The sequence below is a fragment of the Carcharodon carcharias genome, chromosome 3 (assembly GCF_017639515.1).
Source record: "Carcharodon carcharias isolate sCarCar2 chromosome 3, sCarCar2.pri, whole genome shotgun sequence".
Classification (NCBI taxonomy): Eukaryota; Metazoa; Chordata; class Chondrichthyes; order Lamniformes; family Lamnidae; genus Carcharodon; species Carcharodon carcharias.
Genome location: NC_054469.1, coordinates 228,803,044 through 228,825,317, shown reverse-complemented (window position 1 = coordinate 228,825,317; position 22,274 = coordinate 228,803,044). Strand labels below are relative to the sequence as shown.

Sequence of the window (22,274 nt, the reverse complement as noted above, 5' to 3'; positions counted from 1 at the left end):
ACCCACACACATATACACACACATACCCACACCCGCATACACACACCCGCACACACCCGCACACACCCGAACACACACCCACACACACACACACCACCACACACCCGCACACACCTGCACACATACCCACACCCCCACACACCCCCACACACCCCCACACACCCCCACACACCACCACACACCCCCACACAATCCCACACATCCACACACCCACACACACACCCACACACACCCACACACCCACACACACCCACAATCACATCCACACACCCACACACATATACACACACCCACCCACACACACACACCTGCACACACACACACCCGCACACATATACACACACCCGCACACACACACACACACCCGCACACATATACACACACCCACACACACACACCCGCACTCACAAACACCCGCACACACACACACCCGCACACACACACACACACACACACACTCGCACACACACTCACCCGCACACACACCCACACACACACCCGCACACACACACCCGCACTCACACACACCCGCACACACACACACCCGCACACACACCCACACACACACCCGCACTCACACACACCCGCACACACACACACCCGTACACGCACACACCCGCACACGCACACACCCGCACACACACACACCCGCACTCACACACACCCGCACACACACCCGCACACACCCGCACACACACACACCCGCACTCACACACACCCGCACACACACACACCCGCACTCACACACACCCGCACACACACACTCCCGCACACACACCCACACACACACCCGCACACACACACACCCACACTCACACACACCCGCACACACACACACACCCACACACACACCCACACACACCCGCACACATATACACACACCCACACACACACCCGCACACACACACCCACACACACCCGCACACATATACACACACCCACACACACACACACCCGCACACATATACACACACCCACACACACACCCACACACACCCACACACACACACACACACCCGCAATCACATCCACACACCCACACACACACCCACACACACCCACACACACACACCCGCAATCACATCCACACACCCACACACACACCCACACACACACACACCCGCACACACACACACACCTGCACACATATACACACATCCGCACACACACCCGCACACACCCGCACACACACACACACCCGCACACACACACACACCCGCACACACACCCGCACACACACACCCGCACTCACACACACCCGCACACACACCCACACACACACCCACACACACACACACCTGCACACAACCGCACACACACACACACACCCGCACACACACCCACACACACACACACCCGCACTCACACATACCCGCACACACACCCACACACACACGCGCACACACACACACCCGCACACACACACACACCCACACACACACCCGCACACACACACACCCGCACACACACACCCGCACTCACACACACCCGCACACACACCCACACACACACCCGCAGACACACACACCCTCACACACACACCCGCACACACACCCACACACACACCCGCACACACACATACCCGCACACACACCCACACACACACCCGCACTCACACACACCCGCACACACACACACCCGCTCTCACAAACACCCGCACACACACACACACCCGCACACACACACACACACACTCGCACACACACACACCCGCACACACACCCACACACACACCCGCACACACACACCCGCACTCACACACACCCGCACACACACACACCCGCACACACAGCCACACACACACCCGCACTCGCACACACCTGCACACACACACACCCGCACACGCACACACCCGCACACACCCGCACACACACACACCCGCACTCGCACACACCCGCACACACCCGCACACACACACACCCGCACTCACACACACCCGCACACACACCCGCACACACACCCACACACACACCCGCACACACACCCACACACACACCCGCACTCACACACACCCGCACACACACACACACCCGCACACACACACACCCGCACACACACACACCCGCAGTCACAAACACCCGCACACACACACACCCGCACACACACACACACACACACTCGCACACACACACACCCGCACACACACCCACACACACACCCGCACACACACACCCACACTCACACACACCCGCACACACACACACCCGCACACACACACACACACCCGCACTCACACACACCCGCACACACACACACCCGCACTCACACACACCCGCACACACACACACCCGCACACGCACGCACCCGCACACACACACACCCGCACTCACACACACCCGCACACACACACACCCGCACACACACACACCCGCACACACACCCACACACACCCGCACACACACACACACCTGCACACACACACACCCGCACACACACACAAACCCGCACACACACACACACACCCGCACTCACACACACCCGCACACACACACACCCGCACACACACCCGCACACACCCGCACACACACACCCGCACACACCCACACACCCGCACACACCCACACACACCCACACACACCCACATACACACACATACACACACATACACAAACACCCACACACACCCGCACACACCCACATACACACACACCCACACACACACACCCGCACACACCCCCCCCCCACACACACACACACACACACACCCCCACACATACACACCCCCCTCTCACTCGTGCTCCCTCTTTCTTTCATACACTCTCTCCCTCTATCACACACACAGCTCTGGTAGCGAGTCTCTTCACTCCACTACCTGGGCCCCACATTGTTTCTTCCCCCGCCTCCCTAACCTGGCAGCCTCTCTCTCTCTCTCTCCCCGGGTCCCCACAGCACCTTCTCTCCCCCGCTGGGCCCATGCTGCACCATTCAGTAGGATGATGGGTGATCTTTACCTTGACCATGAATTTAAATCCCACCCCGAGACCTGAGCACAAAAGTCAAGGCTGACACTCCAGTTGCTACAGAGGGGGAGCACTGCATTCTTGGAGATCCCACCTTTTGTGGGAGACATTAAACTGCGGTCCTATCTGCCCTGTCGGGTGGATATAAAAGATCCCCCGGCCACTGTTTTGAAGGAGAGCAGGGGAGTTATCCTCGGTGTCCTGGCCAAAATTTATCTCACAACCAACAACACAAAAACAGATTATCTGATCATTATCCCATTGCTGTTTGTGGGAGCTTGCTGTGCGCAAATTGACTGCCATGCTTCCTACGTTACAACACTTCGGAAGTACCTCATTGGCTGTAAAGAGCTTTGGGATCACGAGAGGTGCCATATGAATGTATGTCTCTCTTTCACAGCCTATTCCCGAAGCCTTAGGTTCGCTTAACTAATAAAAGCCACATTACAAAGCTCGGTCAACTTTGTATCGGTGTTTTCCAAATTCTGTCCACTTTTTGTTTGTTTATTTTTTCTATTGTTCTTGTTTGGTTGAGTTTTATTTGAAGCCTTTAGCTGGGCGGAAACGAGATGCCTAGTATTACCCTGCTGGCAGAGAGTAACATTTTACTTCAACAAAGCTAGCCAGCCTCTGATTTCTAATAAACAGCCAGAAGATTTGCTTCCAAATGGAGGAATTAGAGGGATGGACGTAGCCCAGACATTCCAGGCGTGGTGTAAACTTTGCTCTTGGAAAATGGGTTGAAGTGTTTTTCTTTCAAGCCGGTTCCCCTGTACTGTGCACCGGCCAACGCTTTTCACAACTGGTTGCTAAGATACGGGAGAAAGTGACCCGGAATAACATCCCGATTTTGAACAATAAATTTAAAATTGCTGCTGCAGTCCAAGCTTTGTATCGAGAATGTGTCCAGGGGCCTCCAGCACTGCTGCCCAGGGCACACATGCAGCACTTGCACCCACCTCACCTCCCACTTTTGCCATGATTACTCACTTCTCCCTTCTCTTCAGCCAATTCCTTTTCCCCCGCCGAGTCAGCAGGAGGCCATTCAGCCCATCAGGCCTGTGCTGGCTCTCATTAGAGCAGTCAGTCAGCTCCATTTCCCCTGCTCTAGACCTTAGGCCTGCATGTTTGTTTCCCGCAAATACATCCAGTTTCCATTTGAAAGCATCGGCCCCCTCCACTTCCAACACCCTCATGGGCATTGATTTCCAGGTCAGTACTACTCGCTGCGTAAAAAAAAAAACTTCTTCCTCACATCCCCTCCGTATCTCTTGCTCAGAACCTTAAATTTGTGTCTTCTAATTCTTGTCCCATTAGCTAACGGGAACAGATTTGCTTTGTCAGCCTTATCTAAACCTGTCATAACCTTATACTCCTCTATCAAACACCCCCTCAATCTCCTTCACTTCAAGGAGAATAGCCCCAGCTTCTCCAAACTAACCTTGTAGCTTGTTGTTTGTTGGAGTGGTATTGTCACTGGACTAGTAATCCAGAGACCCAGGGTAATGCTCTGGGGACTTCGGTTTGAATCCCACCACACCAGATGGTGGAGTTTGAATTCAATAAAAGTCTAATAATGATAGTTTCTGTAAAAACACATCTGGAGAAGGAAATCTGCCATCCTTACCTGGTCTGGCCTACGTGTGACTCCAGACCCACAGCAATGTGGTTTCCTCTTAAATGCCCTCTGAAACAACCCAGCAAGCCACTCATTTGTATCAAACTGCTACTGCAGCAGCTCAAGAAGGCAGCTCGCCACCACCTTCTTGAGGGGCAGTTAGGGATGGGTAATAAATGCTGGCCCAGCCAACGATGCCCACATCCCACGAATGAATAAAATCCCTCATCCCTGGAACTACAGCTTGGTTTCACTCAAAATGCTTACTGCTCCCAGTTTCAACATCAGCTTTTCATTGAGGAAAGCCCACATGCACCACCTCCAATGCCACATTCTCAAAAAATATTGTTGAGGCTGTTCTTCACCAAGATCTTCCTCTTCAGAGGCCATGATGGTTAGTATTTACCAGATTGTTTTCTCTGGAAAGAGATTCGATAATAACGCGCAAAAGTGAATGAGATAAAGTCTTGAAGGGGAAAAAGTTACAGGGCAATGGAGAAAGAGCAGGGAGGTGGGATTAATTGGATAGCTCTACTAAAGAGCCAGCACCGGCAGGATGGGCTAAATGGCCTCCTCCTGAGCTGTATCGTCCTATGATTCCTTCAAGCGTTTCAGGAATTGAATATTTTCCTTGCTCTTTGTTTACTGTTTCTGGCAGCACAAAGCGAAAGCCTCAGGCCTTTGGATCCTTTTCCTGCCAGCAGTCAGTGCCCTGAGCCAGTTGGATTATGCTTTCGTTGCTGAAGAAACTGGAAGATGCTTCTTTGCACCAGAGACTTTCAACTGCCAGGCTCCAGGTAGATTGCCAGCAATGACGTTTGTGTCTTTAATTGTTGAATAAGTTGGCCCCCTGCCACAATACTGTTCGCTCAGGGACTGTGGGATTTGAGTGTGAAGGAAGGTTGACAAGAAAAGAATCCCAGCTGTTCCATGACATCTTTGGCTGGGAAAATCATCCCAAGGCACCTGACAGTGAATTGAGGGACAGAGAGATAGAGGTGGTTAGTCCAAAGTGGGTGATGTTAGGAAGGGGATGACCACAGGCTTGGTCAAAGAGGTGGGATTAAAGGAGGAGGGGGAGGGAGAGACTGAGAGGCCAAGAGATTTAGGGAGTGAAGTCTAGTGGCCTATCAGTGGAGATTGGTTCGGTGATGGGTGTAAACTGGAGAATATTATATAGTTAGGGAGGGGCAAGGCCACGAGGGCATTGAAATGCAGAAATGAAAACCTGAGACATGAGGCATTAGTGGACTGGGAGCCAGTGTAGGACAGCAAGCATTGGGCAAGCTAGACTTAGTGCAGGATTTTTCAGATGGCGGGGATTCCCACTAATTACTCTAAGGAGCATTAATTGGCTGGAGATGGGACTTCGGCCCTTCACCCGGGAGGAAGTCCCGCCTCCGAGAGCTGCTGGCTAATCTGATTGGCTGCCAGCTCTGTAGCCCCAGCAGCGCCACTGGCAGCAGTGGCCAGGACTGGCATTACAGACAGTCCCCAGATTCTCAGTCCCCCGAGTCCAGGGCCAGGATTTTTCCTGTGGCGGGCGAGCTTGGTGGGAGCAGTCGGGGGTGGAGGCGGAGCTGATCGCGGCCCGCGATTGGCTGCGAGCTGCCATTTTATGCGGGTGCGTAGGAGGGAGAGTTGGGGAGTGCGCTTTCTCACGCATGCGTGAAGAAGAGCACAGCAGTGTCCCTGAGGCACGGAGCTGCCTCGGGGAGATTGAATAGAGAACAAAACATTTTAATAAATGATGTAAAAATTAATTTAAACACGTCCCCTCGTGTGACAGTGTCAGATGAGTTGGGACGTGTTTGCATAGGTGGGAAAATTAATTCATTGATTTTATAAAAACTTCAGGTAACCACATCCCGCCCGTGGATAGGTTTCCTGAAAAACGTAAAGGCTGCTTGGGCTTTTTGGCTGCCCCCCAACCTTAAGGTTGGACGGGCAGCGCTGTTAACAAGTGTAATTACTTTCCTAATGGCCTTAATAGACCGTTGACATTTCGGTGGGCGCACAGCCGAGTCCGGCGCTTGCCCGCTGAAGGAAATATTGCGATGACATCAGGACATACGCCCGACATCATCGCGCGTCATTGTGTCGGGCCCGATTCAGCCCCAGGACCAGGAGAGTCATGAGGGAAGAGGGATGCGGGCCTTGATGCAGAGGTCAAAGGTAGGGGGTGGTGGGGTGCAGTGGGGAACAGCCGCGGGGGGCAGACCTCAAGCCCGATTTGGAAAGGAGGCTGTTGAGGGAGACGCCCTCCCCCCAAGCCCAAGGCCTGAGCAGAGTGACCTGCTGGAATTCCCCCACACCCCCACCCCCCCTCTGCTCCTGAGCTCCTCCTGCCTGCCTCAAAATTGTGGGTGGTCATTAATTGCCCAGTTAAGGGCCTCAACTAGGGCAAGGGTGGACCTAGGCCTCGCCCATCCCATCGTGAAGTTGTGGACAGGGTTGGGGTGGGCCGGAGGGTGGTGGGAAGGCTATCCAGGGAATTTTACGGGTCATCAAGCCCTCCCCCCACCCCCTCAACAGCTGCAAATTCACTGATGGTGGAACATAAAGTTCTGCCCTTAGAGTTGGCTGGGATTGGGCAGCAGAGTTTAGAATCAGCCAATGTTTTTGGGGGAATGGTAGGAAAGCATTGGTGTGATTGAGTGGGGGTGATTAAGAGAGTCTCAGTAACTATAGGCAGTGGTATAGGTGGAGGTAAGCGATGAGACAGAGATGGAAATAGGCCACCTCTCTGGCGAAGATATCAGGTGTGACGCTCAGTCTGGGGTTGGGGTGGGGGTTGGGGGGGAGGTGGTCATTGAACAGGAGGCCTCAGTTGCCAGGGAAGGGGGTGGCATCAGTAGCCAGAGTACGAAGCCTGAAGATGATGGCTTTGACCTTCCTAATGCCCGGCTGGAGTAAGTTGCAGTTCGCCCAGTTCGCTGGGATTCAGAAAAGCAATTTGGCAGCATGGTTACAATGGAAAGGTAGAGAGCTGGTCAAGAGGTCGAGCCAAGGTGTCAGGATCCTGGCACTGTTGCCTCAATATTAAACTCCACCCAATAGGAGGGAGACTGCTGAGGGGTTAAAAATGGACAAAAAGCAGGGAACGCATCCCCAACTTGGCACACATGCCTATTTTTATAGTGATGGGTTTTGTGGTGGCAACACACATATCTAACTCTAGCTCCCAGGGTGCAGCTGGGGGCCTGATGTAAATTGAACAGCTCCCGCCCAGATACCCGGCAGGTTAAGGAAGTTGGAAGCTGGCGCCTCGAGAAGGCCAGTGACTTTTCCAGCACTCTTTGTGGGTCAAGAAGAGAAGTGCTCTCTCCACCTCTCCAGGAATTCTTCAGCCCCTGCTGATGATTCTGTTCTCTCTTCCCCCAGCCCCCCCGACCCACCCCAATCACAGGCCTCCCATCTCCCCCATCAAGCACCCGTTAGTGTCCGCTCCATTCTGAGATCACAGGTGACCTTCCCTCCCAATCCAGTCTTCCCTCTCCTGTGATGACCTCTCTCTCTTTCTCTCTCTCTTTCCCTCCCCCATCAACCTGACCCTCCCCCCTCACTTCACCCCTCAGGATGCCTCGATCTCTTGTCTTCCTGCCACCACCCCTGGCCAAATCCACCTGGTTTTGGCTTTCTGCCAAAGAGCAACGTCAGGATCTCTGCATTGCTGACATGGGCTTGGCTGTTTTCACCCTTTGCTCTCCCTTTCTTCCTTACCTGGCGCCCCCGCACCACCCCCCCCTCCCCAACACCCCACCCTCCCCCGCAATGAATATCAGCCCCTCTGATCGGGAACGACAGCACATAGGGGCAGCGTGTAGATGGTGAAGAGGAGGGGAAGTAAGGATGGATCCTTGAGGTGATGGTGCTGGGCTGGGGAGAGAAATCGCTGGTAGAGACATGGTCCCACATTCCGCCCAACAAGAGATGGAACCAAGCAAAGAGTGAGGTGGGGAGTGGAAGAGCGATGGTGACCATGTCAAAGACTGCAGAGAGGCTGAGGTGAATGATCGGGAGTGTTTCTGTTCCAGGAGTTCCTTCAGTGATAGTGTGTGTAAATAGGTTATCATTGGCTTCTTTTGACTTTAATGTATAGATGAAAATCAAATTCACAACCTGGAAGGAGAACTTCCATTTTGTTTTTTTTTCCCTTCGACAGCCATGATGATGACATCACTGATCTGAGGAGCCTGCAATGTTTTATTTCCTTTTTGAATTATTAAGCTTTCTTCTCCTCCCTCTCGGCACCTCTCTCCTCCTTTAAAATCTGCCTCCTTGACCAAACTTTTGGTCTTCTGTTCTAAATTCTCTTTAGGTCGCTTGGTGTCAAATTCTGTTTGATAATGCTCCAGTGAAGTGAATTTTAATATGTTGCAGGGTGCTATACAAGTGCAAGTTGTTGTTAATGCTGTTCTTCAGCTTATTGTTGTCAGAGAAAAAAGGGGAGATGGTGACTTCGTGATAAATGTCACCGGACCCTCCAACTCTACACCAGCCCCGAACCACCCTTCGACTCTGCCACTCCCTGACTCACCCTCTCGCCCTTCCTTGCCCTCACGTCTCTCGCCGCTCATGTCCAGAGGCCTCAATCATAGTGAGGGTTCAGGAGAGGGAAACAGGGAGTGGGGGCATTTAGGAAAAAAAGATCGCTTATAACATCCCCAGCCACAGCTCAGTACATCTGCATCATCGGGACTCACAGTTTCACAACCCTGGAGCCCCAGCTTCAGATTGGATCAGGATCTTGAACGGGAACTCAGGTTCAGGGAAGGGAAGCAGCGAGCGGGAGGGTTGGAAAGCGGGAGGTATGGCAAGGGGAAGGATTGGCGAGAGGGTGAGTCAGGGAGCAGGAGTGGCCACAAGTCAAAGGCTTAGGGAGAGAGGGAGGCCACAAGTCAGAGAGTCAGTAGCAAGCAAGTGGGTTAGGAAAAGGGAGAGGCTACTCTAAAATGGCGCCAATTGGGTCAAGTGGCAGACCGGTGGGAAATGACTTTTAAACAAATCTCGCGGGAATACAGGCCCCATTAACTGACCAATGTTAAAGTGGAATAACAGGGCAACATTAAACGTAGACTTACTGGAATGTACACATGGGTTTCGAAATGGGAACCTGGGTACTGAAGTGTTACGTCTGGTCAGTAATGAATCCTGGATGTGAGGCTTGGAGCATTGGGAAAGAGGAAGAAAAGAAAATCAACAACTTTGAAAAGTGATGCTTTGGAAGGATCCTAAGGATAAGCTGGGTGGAGAAAAATCCTACTAAAGAAGCGCTGAATGAGGCCAGAAGAACAAGAGAACTTTTAAATAAGGTCAGAAGAATGGAGTCCTTGGACAGGTTATCTGTGCAGAAGGGTCGGAGCCTAATCACCACCAGAAAGATTAATGGAAGAAGAGCAAGAGGCCAAAAGTGAAGGAAGCAGCTAGACTGGCTTAAACAGAACTCCAAAAACAAGGTCATCCACTGATGCTATGATTGGAAAGATGGGAAGACCGTGGGCACCTGTGCACTCAGCATGGCACTTAGATGACGAGTAATTTGTCTGGGATGAGTAGACTGTTAGCGCAGGACAAGCGGATAAGTGATCTTTCATTCCCAGGAATGAAGCCATCCATTTTTTTCAACATTTAACTGTTCTTGCCCTCTTCTGAAGGTGTTATGGTGCTGGGGGTATGGCTCAGTCACCACCAGCCATCCCGAGCATCTCACCCAACTGGCAGCTCATTATGTGCGAGTCCAGTGGTGGTAGTTGGTTGACCATGGGGGGCATCACAGTCGAGACCAATTCTGTCGAGACCGAACGCATGCACCTTCCAGCCTTCCAACAAGGGTTACTGGATAAAAACAAAAAACTGCGGATGCTGGAAATCCAAAACAAAAACAGAATTACCTGGAAAAACTCAGCAGGTCTGGCAGCATCGGCGGAGAAGAAAAGAGTTGACGTTTCGAGTCCTCGTGACCCTTCAAGGGTTACTGGATAACAGCCATGAGCAGGAGCCCTGGCTGATGCTGTACACCAGCCCCAAACCACCACACCCCCACTTCACATCCAGGTCACTGTCACTGGGAACAATTGCATGACCACCCCCCCACAACCAACCACCCCCCACCTCCCCCACTCCCCACCCACCAACACTTAGCATAAGGGTGATGTGCAAACTGCTCATTTTAATACAGCATTGTAACAGAAGCAGCAGAGTCAGACTGCAGAATCATGCAATTTCCCATCTGACCCCATGTCCACCTTCACTTGTTTTATAGACACGGGGAACATGGAGGAGCTACACTTGTACGGAACACAGGAACAGAAGAACAAATGGCTGGAGCCCCTGCTTTGTGGGGAAATCCACTCCTGTTTCTGCATGACTGGTATATAGATCAGCTGGTATTAGTCCATTAGGATTTTTGTTGTGTTCAACTTTGAAATTCTCTCATCCTTGTTTTCCAATCCCTATAGGTCCCCTGCGTGTCCTTATCTCTAATCTCCACCAGCTCTCCAACCCCTGAGGTATCTACTCTCCTCAAATCTGGCCTCTTGAGCATCTCCCCCCCCCCTCCCCCAATTCCAATGGCTCCATCATTGCCCTCCATACCTTCAGCTGCAGAGACCCCAAGTTTCGGAATTCCCTCCCTAAACCTCTCCACTTCTCTCTTTTAAATTAAGATGCTCCTTAAAACCTCCATCTTTGACCAAGCTTTTGTCTTAATATTTCCTTATGTGGCACAGTGTCAGATTTCCTTTTGATAACACTACTGTGAAGCATTTTACTATGTCAAAGGTGTTATATAAATGCAATTGGTAGATCACCTCTGCTTACCAAAAACTGATGGTTTCAAGGGTCCACAGGGTGACTGTCTTGCCAACCCATGCCAATTTTGGCATTGAGACAGATGCCACTCACAGCCAAACAATTGGAACATTTTACACTGAAAAAAACTACTTCTTGAGCTCTCTGCCTGAAGGTAGGACTGACCCACAGCTCCATGACCTCCACCCTCAGGTAGGGCAAGGAGGCAGAACCCAAATCCACCCCCAGCCAGAACAGGGATGCTGTTGGCACCAACCTGATCCACACTGACCATCCGGTGAAGTGAGCCAGTCAGCACCGCCCCCCCCACCATGAAGGAACCTGAGTTGCTGTAGCTTTTACTTGCCTGTTGTAGCCCAGAGCTATGTTTTGTGAAAGTAGAGGCTCTAACTTTCATTCCATTACATGGCTGACCAGGAATCTCTCCCACTCTTACCACTTGCCATCAGTGTGTAAGAAGGATTTATAGGTTGAACACTTGACCTATTCGACCATGTTATGAGCACACCTTCCTTGGTCATTAAGCCCTGGGGTGCGGCGTGAACCCAGAGGTTCCAGCTCAGAGGCAGGGACACTACCTCCTGTGCCACAAGACATCCTGAGTGCAGACTGATTTGAGCAGCTAGTAACCGAGGCTCCTGGTTGATGGGGCCACCCCCTCCACCTCTATTGTTGACGGCTGATGTTCATTTGGAAAGGATGGCCTTTTAACTTCTGACTGTATTTTTGTTTACTGACGTGCATCATAGAGCCAGACATTGCTTCCAGTGATGCAACGAGCATCGAATGCAACATAGGCCGGGAGGGAGAAAGCTACCTGATTGTTGGCAAGAAGTGGTGGAGCAGTGGTGAGTAGCTCAGTTCTGAACATTGCACGTTTTCTGCTGGGAGCACTGGTGGTTGCTGTCTGACTGGTCAGGGCTACACAGAATCTGGAGCAAAGTGATGGCAGCCTCATCCTGCCATTGATGGTGGAGGCACCAATGCTCTGATCATTCTATGGGTTAAGGCTTTGGAGGACGGTATTTAGCCTGCCAGCTATTTTCATACCAGTTGCCCCCAGATAGCAGTCCTGTGGCTAATGGTCCTTTTGGCTGCTAAGAATATCTGTTTGCATGTTCTGACTTCTTACTAAAAGCCAGCCCAGGCAGGCTGTTGCTGATGGAGAAGAGTTGTTTGATTGTGTGTGGAATTTTTCCTGAAACCAGTTACCTTTACTGATGTGGCATTTCCCAAAAACCCAACAGTTTCTCATGTTTAATGTAGGATAGCTCCTGGAAAGAGCTGGCAGAAATACGATGGGCTGAATGGCCTCCTCCCAAGCCCTTGGTTAAAGACGTGATAAATGTTTAATGCCGGTGAACTGAGTTAACCCACGGATATTTGGGATAGAGGAGGTGGCAGATTGTGTTGAGAGCCAGTGTGTTTCATAAATGATAAGATTTAACAGGGAGACATGGTGGTAATGTCACTGGGCTAGTAATCCAGAGTCCCAGGCTAATGATTTGGGGGACATGGGTTCAAATCTCACCATAGCAGCTGGTGGAATTTACATCCAATTAAAATTAAAAAATAACCTGTGGAATTGAAAGTAAGTTTCAGTGATGGTGACCATGAAACTATCATTGATTGTTGTAAAAACCCGTCTGGTTCACTAATGTCCTTTAGGGGAGGAAATCTGCTGTCCTTACCTGGTCTGGCCTATCTATAGCCTCCAGACCCACAGCAAAGTGGTTGACTCTTAACTGCCCTCTGAAATGACCTAGTAAGCCCCTCAGTTCAAAGGCTGTAAACAAATGCTGACCTTGCGAACGATGTTCACATCCCATGAAAGACTAAATTTAAAAAAACATCAGGATCAAACCAACCCTTAACAATGCACAGCAAAGAAAAATAACTGTCATAGGGAGGTTCAAACTGTCCAGGGCCTTAACATGTGGCTCTAAATTTAAAAGGGAATAGCTTCCCCTTCGCTGCCTGAAAAAAAATGATGTGTATGACGGCTTCAGGAGAGTGGAGGTACCTACAAATCAAGTGTAAAGGGAACATTTGGTGTGGTCCTCCAGGCCAGTGGGGGCTCAGTGGGGCCTCAGCGAAGGGATTCCCCAACTGCACAGTTGGCAACAACCATTGATTTAGTGCGGTGTTCAGTCACTGGCGTTGGACCAGGGTACTACACCCTCCTGTGCCTAACAGATGCCCTGTTCCAAGAGGGTGGCAGCCATTGTTTTGTATTCAGGCATTTGCTGTGCAATAAAACAGCGACAATTTACCCCGACTGGCAGCTCCCCCAGAACATTGTTGATTTATTTTTCAAGTTCTCTTCAAACCTTCACAGAAGCTGTTTCCAAGCCAGGCGTAAAATTTGGAAAGGAGGAGCCGTTTCTGACAGCTTGTATGTTAAAGATCTATTGCCTTGGACTGTCTCTCGATTTAAAGCTAACTTGGGCTCCATGTGTCCAGTATTGCTGCCATGGTGATTGTTTCCATCTTTCAGTTAGTTGTGTCACTATAGTTGTCGGACCATGGTTTATAGAGGTCAAGAGCCTAATCATTTGCTTGTTTCAAATGGAGAGTCTCCCTCATTCACTCAACTTTCTATCGAAAAATGAAGAAGACAAGAAGTGTTTAATTATCTACTATTATTGACAGGTTAAAGCTAAGGATTGGATTGTGCAGCATTAATAACTAGGAGGGAACTCCATGCGTTTGCCATCCCGCCTTTACCCTTGACTTCAGCGACCCCACCCCTGCCGACCAAAAAGAGATGCCACGACCACTACCATCTAGAAAAACAAGGGCAGCAGCTAGATGGGAACACCACCACCTGGAAGTTCCCCTCCAAGTCGCACACCATCCTGACTTGGAAATATATCGCTGTTCCTTCACAGTCGCTGGGTCAAGATCCTGGAACTCCTACCCCAACAGCGCTGTGGGTGTACCTACCCCACATGGAGTGCAGCGGTTCAACAAGGGAGCTCACCACCACCCTCTCAAGGGCAATTAGGGATGGGCAATAAATGCTGGACCAGCCAGCGACGCCCACATCCCGTGAATGAATTTTTAAAAAATACAATTTTTTTTGCATTGGGAAATAATACACGGAAACCTGATCCCTATATAACCGGACTGACTATATAAAACCTAATGGCACTGAGCAAACACGCATCCGTTCACCTAGAACCTGTCCCATTCCCCAGGCAATTCACCTCAACTTCCAGGACAGCACCTTGAGGCAGTATCAGAGCCCCCGCTGGTTTGGAGGACCACATCAAATGTTCTCTTTTCACTTGATTTGTTGGTACCTCCACTCTCCTGAAGCCATCGTACGCATCACTTTTTTTTCAGACAGCGAAGGAGCAGCTGAATCCAACTCCTGCCTTGGTGACCAATGTGGGTCCTTCCCTGACACTGCAGCAACTGTATGAGAATCGGATTAACACTGGAAGGGAACGAAAAATTACAGGGCCACAGGGAAAGAGCAGGAGGACTAATTGGGCAGCTCAGGCAAGACGGGTTGAATGGCCTCCTTTTGTGCTGTGCCATTCTATGACTCCTCTGATATGATTGGATGTAAAACATGAGGCAGTTTAGACTGGATAGTGCACCAGCCTTATGGTATAACCTAATTTTTTCATGAATCCATTGGAAAAAAATGACAGTATTTAAGTAAGACATGTTGCTTTATTGAGGATTAAGGTGCTCCTTGAACATATTAAAATATGAAGTGTCTTTGATGCTTTACGTGTTAAAGGCACCATGTAAATGCAGGTTTCTGAAGCTAGATTTGGTGGATAGAAAGCAGTAATTCAGGAAACATAGAGGACCTGCTTCACGTTAAATTCCTTGGGCAGGATTCTGGGTCCTCGCTGAGGTTTGGGAACAGATGCAGACTAGGTCTGCAGATACCAGCTGGTGCTCTGGTTACCTGACCCTGGGCCCAGTGTCGGCCCTTTTTGCCCTAGCAGCTTCAGGACCATCCCCATGAGGTGAGAAGCCAATTAGGCCGATTGAGAGCCTTGTTAAGGACAGTTAAAACCAGACCGACTGGGATTTTCCAGTCAGCCTCCGGAAGTGGGCCTGGAAGCGGACATCCAGGGGCTGGTTGGGATACCAGTGCTCTCGTTCCTACAGGGCCCTCTCTGAGGGAGAGTGTAGTCAAAAGCCGTCCTGTAGAGGTGGTTCCGCTCCCCTGTCTCCCCCCATCTCCCGAGAGTAGGGGGCTCTGGTTGCTTTTTCTGTTTTCTAATTAACTTTTAAAAAAAGGGTTGCCTCCATTGTGAGGTGTCCTCTCAATTACTTACCCTTTACTGCAACCTTTCAAGATGGTCGGCCTCTGATTAGCCCTCCAGCTTTGAAAGACTGCCTGCCAATTAAGGGATGCCTTGGTCAAAGCCCAAAAGAGTGACAGTTTCTCCCCAGGGATGAGGCTGGGACCCGGAAACATCCCTGACTATCCTGTTTCCTCCACCCCTCCCTGCCCCACCCCCAATTCAGCCTCTCTTGTTTTTTTTAATGTTTAGATATCGCTGGAATTTACCAAACTTGGAACCAGGCACCACCCTGTAACTCTATATCCTTAAAATTTGTTGACCATCAGGCTTCTGTCCTGAGCTTTTCTAAATTTTTGACAAGGTGTGCCATGACCTCTGTTGCCAACCTATCAAACAATGTATAGTCCGTGCAGCCTAGGGGGTAACTCCTCACGCTTTACCCAGGGAGGAGTAGCGAGCTGAGCAAAGCACACTGGCATTTGAAGCAAAGTCTTTCTCACTGTGTGCCTGGTAAAAGCAATGGAGTAACCTGAGCCATCCACGCTGGCATGTTTGTGATGGAGTCTCTGGACTGACCTTTGACCTCCTCACTCTGAGATTGTAGCACTACCACTTGGTCAAGTGGCACACCTTGGCATAAATATGCCTACTTTTTCTGTTAAAACTGGGCAAGTAAACCCCTCGGGTCTTGTTATTTCAGCCAGCTCTGTGGTTTTTTTTGGTTTATTTATTCATGGGATGTGGGGGCTGCTGGCATTTGCCCATCCCTAATTGCCCTTGAGAAGGTGGTGGAACTGTTGTAGTCCATGTGGCAAAGGCACACCCATAGTGCCGTGAGGGAGCTTTATATGTGAATGGAAGACAAACCCGCATGGAGAGCCAGTAACGCAACTGTGGGATAGAGAGTCACATAGGATCATGTAAACAGGGGTGCAGCACAGAAGCAGACCATTGACCCCTCCGGTCTATCCTCCACACAAGCCTCCTCCACCCCTCTTCGTCTGACCACATCAGTGAAACCTTCCATTCCCCTTCTCCCTCATGTGTTTCTGCAGCTTCCCCACAAATTCATCTAAAAGTAAGTTTGGTGGAACGCCCTGACTTCCCTACCCCATCCACATAAAACTGCCCAACTCGGCAGCAGAGTTTTGTCAGGCCTGCATCCCAAGGCCCTCCGGTGAAATTTTCCTCTTTTGTTACCATCCCTCCCTTGCTGCCCTTGACTGCAGAAACAGAAGACGCTTGAGGGGACGCAGTAGGTCAGTCAGCATCTCTGCAGAGAGCTGACAATGAACGTTCTGGACGCTGACAATCCCAAAATGAAAACTAGTCTGAGCTGGCAGTCATGTTGATAAAATCAGCAAAAGGGGATTGGGATATAAAAGCAGACAAACCCAGCGAGCAAACGTGAGTGGAATGATGAGACAGATCACCTGGGATTGATTTGATTGATCAAGCGCTGCTGCCTATGTCTGAACTCGCACCAAGCCCCACTCCCCTATCACCCCTGTGCTCACTGACCTATACTGGCTCCCGGTCAAGCAATGTCTTGATTTTAAAATCCTCATCCTTATTTTCAAATCCCTTCTTACCCCTGTAACCTCCTCCAACCCCACATCCTTCCAAGATATCTGCGCTCCGCTAATTTGGTCCCCTTGAGCAACCCCAGTTTTAACTGCTGGTGGCTGTGCCATCAGCTGCGTAGGCCCCAAGCTCTCGAATTCCCTCCCCAAACCTCTCCGCATCTCTACTTCTCTTTCGTCCTTTAAGAAGCTCCTTAAAACCTAACCATTTTGACCAAGCTTTTGGTCACCTAACCTAATATCACCTGATGTGGGCTCGGTGTCATACTTTGTTTTAGAGTGCTCCCCTGAAGCACCTTGGGACGTTTCGTTGCGTCAAAGGCGCTACATAAATATAAGTTGTTGTTGGGTGATTAAGACAGTAAAATGAATTTAATTTAAAGGGTGGAGGTGTGCTTCTGGTGAAGTGGGAGAGCTGGAGAACATGGAGGTCAGGCTTGAAAATGAGGAGTGAGCTGAAATGGGAAGCTACTGGAACGTGAAACGCCTCCTCGAAGGGGCTGAGGTGGGTGTTGATGTGAGCTAACGAATCGTGGCGGGCTACAAAGATCAGCTTTGAACAAAGGGAAATACTTGAAACAGGATTTCCTGCTGTTTGTCTGCGTTGCCACCTGTCCATCAGATGGTGCCTCTGAAGCAGCTCAAGACATGACACCCAGTATCCTGTCTGTGCGCTTGGCTGAACTGGAGGGAGATGTGTCGGGCTGGTTCGGTGAATTGGTTTTATCATAATCATTTTTGAGTTAGAATCCTCTTGTTGTGAAACTCCCCTGTGGCTCAGGGGAAGCTTCTGCCCTGGACTGTGTTAAGGTGATTGATTGCAGTCAGAGAAGCTTGCAATGTTGGAATTGGCTCCAGCGTCCTGGGACGTGGAAGGTTGGGGGAGGGGGAAGGGGGGATAATTGACGGGGGGGTCTTTACCCATTGAGTCCTGCTGAAACCACATACTTGCTTTGAAGGAAGGATCAGGCTTAGCTTCCCACAATCTAAAGTTTCCCGATGCTCACTACCCGGACTCCCATGTGAAGTTGAGGGAAGACTAACAGTGGGTCCAATTGTAACCAAAACCCCAACAAGGAACAATGTACCCAGGAGTGGAGCGGAGAAATATATAGACACCATTTAAAAAGAAGTTGTAATCTCGTGAAGAACATCATGAGCCAATGAAGTAAAGGTCAGTGGATGAGGCCTTCGTCTGGCCAGCTCACCCGCAGCCATTTAATGACCATCTGACCTTTTAATTGGCTCGAAGGTTGGCCTTCCGACCCCATTGGAGAGGAAGCCCTGCCTCTGAGAGCTGCTGGCCAATCAGGGAGCCAGCAGCACTCTTGCCTTGGCAGTGCAGCCAGTGCCGAAGAGGAAATGCTGGTAGAGCCCGGACTCAAAGGTAAGTCCGGGGTCTCACTGGAGCCAGACTGGCAGGCAGCGGCGAGGGGGTGGGGGCCAGGATCGTCAGGTCATTAGTGGGAGGGGAAACCATCCCTGGGGTGGAGGGGAGAATTACCTTTGGGGGTTTGGGTGGTTGGGGGGCTCCAGTTGGCACAGGGTGCCCAAAAAGGAGGCACACCCTTCCAGCCCCCACCAATTACCCCGCACGCCCACCAGATAGCCAGGTTTCACCTGACGGGCTGGACACTGGACGTTGACCTCCCCTGGGTCAAAACAAATTAATTGGCCACTTAAGGGTCTCTGTTGACCAATGGGCAAAGGGGCCACCTGACACTTTCCCTGCTGCTGATAAAAACGCAGTAGGGGGTGGGCAGGTGGCGGGCAGACTACCACTGCCATGGTGCCCAATTTTACAACCCCTGCCTGCCACGACCCCCCCACACCCACCACCCCCCCCCAACCACACCCCCCACTCTCCCCCCCCTCCGCACCCCCCCCCACCCCAAACCGCCCCAACCCCCCTCCACCCCCCCAGGATGCCCACATTACATTTCAATTCAAAAGTCGTGCTCTTCAAATGACTACATGCATAAATATCTTTAATTTTGCAGTCTCGTAAGATATAAGCATAGTTTGATCTTTGTTGAATACTGAGGAAATCCATGAACATGAAAGCTAATTTTGACAGAGTAAATTTCTAATTTTGTTCGGTAGATTACAATCAGGTACTTCAAAAAAGAAAGAATAAATATCTGAGAACCAATACAGAAATAGAATATACTTATATAAAATGTAGACAAATCCTTGGCACATAGTGTAGGTTAGTCTTTGTAAAGTTATTTATATTCATTCATGGGATGTGGGTGTCACTGATGAGGTCAACATTTATTGAATATGCCTAGTTGCCCTTGAGAAGGTAGTGGTGAGCTGCCTTCTTGAAGCGCTGCAGTCCATGTGGTGTAGGTACACTCCAAATGCTGTTAGGACGGGACTTCCTGGAGTTTGACCCAGCGACAGTGAAGGAACGGCGATATATTTCCAAGTCAGGATGATGAGTGGCTTGGAGGGGAACTTGCAGGTGATGGCATTCTCATGCATCTGCTGCTTTTGTCCTTCTTGGTGGTAGAGGTCGTGGGTTTGGAAGATACTGTCTAAGGAGCTTTGGTGAGTTGCTGTCATGCATCTTGTGGATGGTACACACTGTTGCCACCATGCATTGTTGGTGGAGGGAGGGAATGTTTAAGGTGTTGGCTTAAGTGTCAATTAAGCAGACTGCCTTTAATTAGATGGTGTTGAGGTTCTTGAGTGTTGTTGGAGCTGCGCTTATCCAGGCAAATGGGGAGTATTCCATCACACTCCTGTGCACCTTGTAGATGGTGGAAAGGCTTTGGTGAGTTACTCGCTGCAGAATTCCCAGCCTCTGACCTGCTCTTGTAGCCACAGTATTTCTGTGGCCGGTCCAGTGAAGTTCCTGGCCAATGGTAACCCCGAGGATGTTAATGGTGGGGAATTCGATGATGGTAATGCTGTTGATTGTCCAAGGGAGGTGGTTAGACTATTCTTGGTTATTGCATGACACTTGTGTTACTTGTAAAGTTATTACAGATAATATTTTGTGTTTTAAAGAAAACCCTGATGCTCAGAGAGGGGAGTGAATGTTAGGGGAAATATATAAGAAATCAACAGAACTTTATTTCGTCAAGAAACATAGCATTAAATCACAGTGAGTGAACACACCTTTTTGAACATGAAGCTGGAAAAATGTCTAGTGCAGTCCCCTGTGTGGAGTGTTGTACTGATGGAAGCGAGAGTTGGACTCAGAAGATGGGAGGAGCTTTGAAATGTGGGTATGGTGGAGGATGCTTAGAATCAGCTGGATGGACAGAAAGAGGGATGTGTGGATTAGATTAAGAGTAGACGTTCAGGAACCAAAAGGATTTTTGAGTACAGTTAGAGAGAGACAGACAGCCAAGGATGGACATTGGAAACCAAGACCCAACAGCCTTGTCCCGGCAACAGCTCAAGGAGAAATTGAGGGTCTAAACAGAAGAGGAAGAAGAAAAATCGGATGGGTGGATAGCATTGAGATATGGAGTAAGGGAGGCTCGAAGAGAAGAAGCAAGACAATGCCAATAGTCCCCACTCCGGCTATGATGAAAATGAATGGACTGGACGGAGGGCAATGAGAAATGGAGAGGGGGGGTTTCCCCTGGAGTTACTGTGGGAGAGCCGTGGAAATTCTGGGAAATTTTGTGTCTAGAGCCTTGATGCAGTCGGATTGTTAGATGGTGAAGCTGCTGGTATGTCCAGATTGGGACCGGGAAGTGAAGGAGCACTCGAGAGCGATGGGCTGGTTTTGATGCCTGCGGTGGTAGCTGTGCTCCTTGACTGCCTTCAGGATGTAGCCTTTGAACGACGCTCCCATGAAGGCGTACAGGATGGGGTTGAGGCAGCTGTGGAATAGAGCGATGCTCTCTGTCACCTGGGTGGCAATGTCCATCCTTTTGCTGGTCTCGCAGTCCTTTATGAGCATGTGCACCATGTCGAGTAGGTGGCAGAACCGGACAATGTTGTACGGCAGCTGGGTCAAGAAGAAGACGCCCACGACGGCCAGGAGCACCCTGAATGCACCGCGTTTCTTCCCATGCGGAGCTTTGTACACGGCCCTGGCCACTGCGGAGTAACAATACAGCATCACCAGGGAAGGGATTGCAAACCCCAGGAGGATTTCAAAGACCTGGAAGGTTGCCTTAGCTGGCTGGACCATGTGTAAGGGGAAGAGGGAGATGCACAAAGTCCTGATTTCCGTCTTGAGCACTGAAGTGAAAATAAGATCGGGGATGCTCAGCAGTATGGCTGCCAGCCAGACACACAAGCAGGCCAGCTTGTCCTTGTTTCCAATGGTAGGTGGACTCGTCACCTTGGAGATGGCAAAGTATCGGTCAACACTGATGCAGGCCAGGAAGAGCATGCTGGCACTAAAGTTCATGACGAAGAAAGCCGAGCAGAGTTTGCACATGGCCACCCCTAACACCCAGCCGTGAATTGTGTAGACTGCCCAGAAGGGTAGAGTGACAAGAAGCAGCAAGTCAGCAATGGCCAGATTCAAGATGTACAAGTCTGTTTTTGATTTGATCCTTTTGTAATAGGTATAAATGGCCACCACCAATGAATTCCCAGCAAGCCCGATGATCAGCGTGGCTATGTAGAATGGAGGGAGGAAATACTTTGCAAACTGTCTGACGTTATCCTTCTCACATATGAAGTAATAATCTTCGTAGTCAAAGCTGTAATTTCTGTCGTCGGGGTAGGTCCCATTGCCAGAGTAATTCAGGTCATCATAATAGAGTTCCTCAGCCTTCATGGTACCTAAAAGAAACAAGACCAATCATGTTATCCAAGTGACACATTTGTAAAATGGATGATAATGATGGAAAGAAATTTAATTTATCTGACAATGTATCAAACATTCAGGACATTCCAAAGCATCACTGAACCAATTAATCACTCTCAGTTATTGTTCTGCAGCAAACGCACCAGTTAATCTTGCACAGAGCATTGCACAGCAAGATTCCACAAATGATGACTGATAATTGTTTTTTTTTTTGCTGATTTTTATTGAGAGAAGAATATTGGC

At 50.1% G+C, this 22,274-nt stretch overlaps 2 protein-coding genes across 2 annotated transcripts in view; one reads left to right on the top strand and one right to left on the bottom strand.

Moving 5' to 3' along the window:
• Nucleotides 1-22,274, top strand: part of acad11 (acyl-CoA dehydrogenase family, member 11) — a 156,044-nt gene that overhangs the window by 33,442 nt on the left and 100,328 nt on the right. Inside the window, 3 exon segments of the mRNA XM_041184521.1 lie at nt 5,237-5,375; nt 10,844-10,951; nt 12,141-12,239. Of these exon segments, the coding sequence (XP_041040455.1) occupies nt 5,237-5,375; nt 10,844-10,951; nt 12,141-12,239 (346 nt within the window).
• Nucleotides 19,220-22,274, bottom strand: part of LOC121276281 (atypical chemokine receptor 4-like) — a 35,426-nt gene continuing 32,371 nt past the window's right edge. The window contains exon 2 of the mRNA XM_041184522.1: nt 19,220-22,006. Coding sequence (XP_041040456.1) covers nt 20,919-22,001 — 1,083 coding nt within the window. The 5' untranslated portion in view covers nt 22,002-22,006 and the 3' untranslated portion in view covers nt 19,220-20,918. The remainder of the gene's footprint in view (nt 22,007-22,274) is intronic.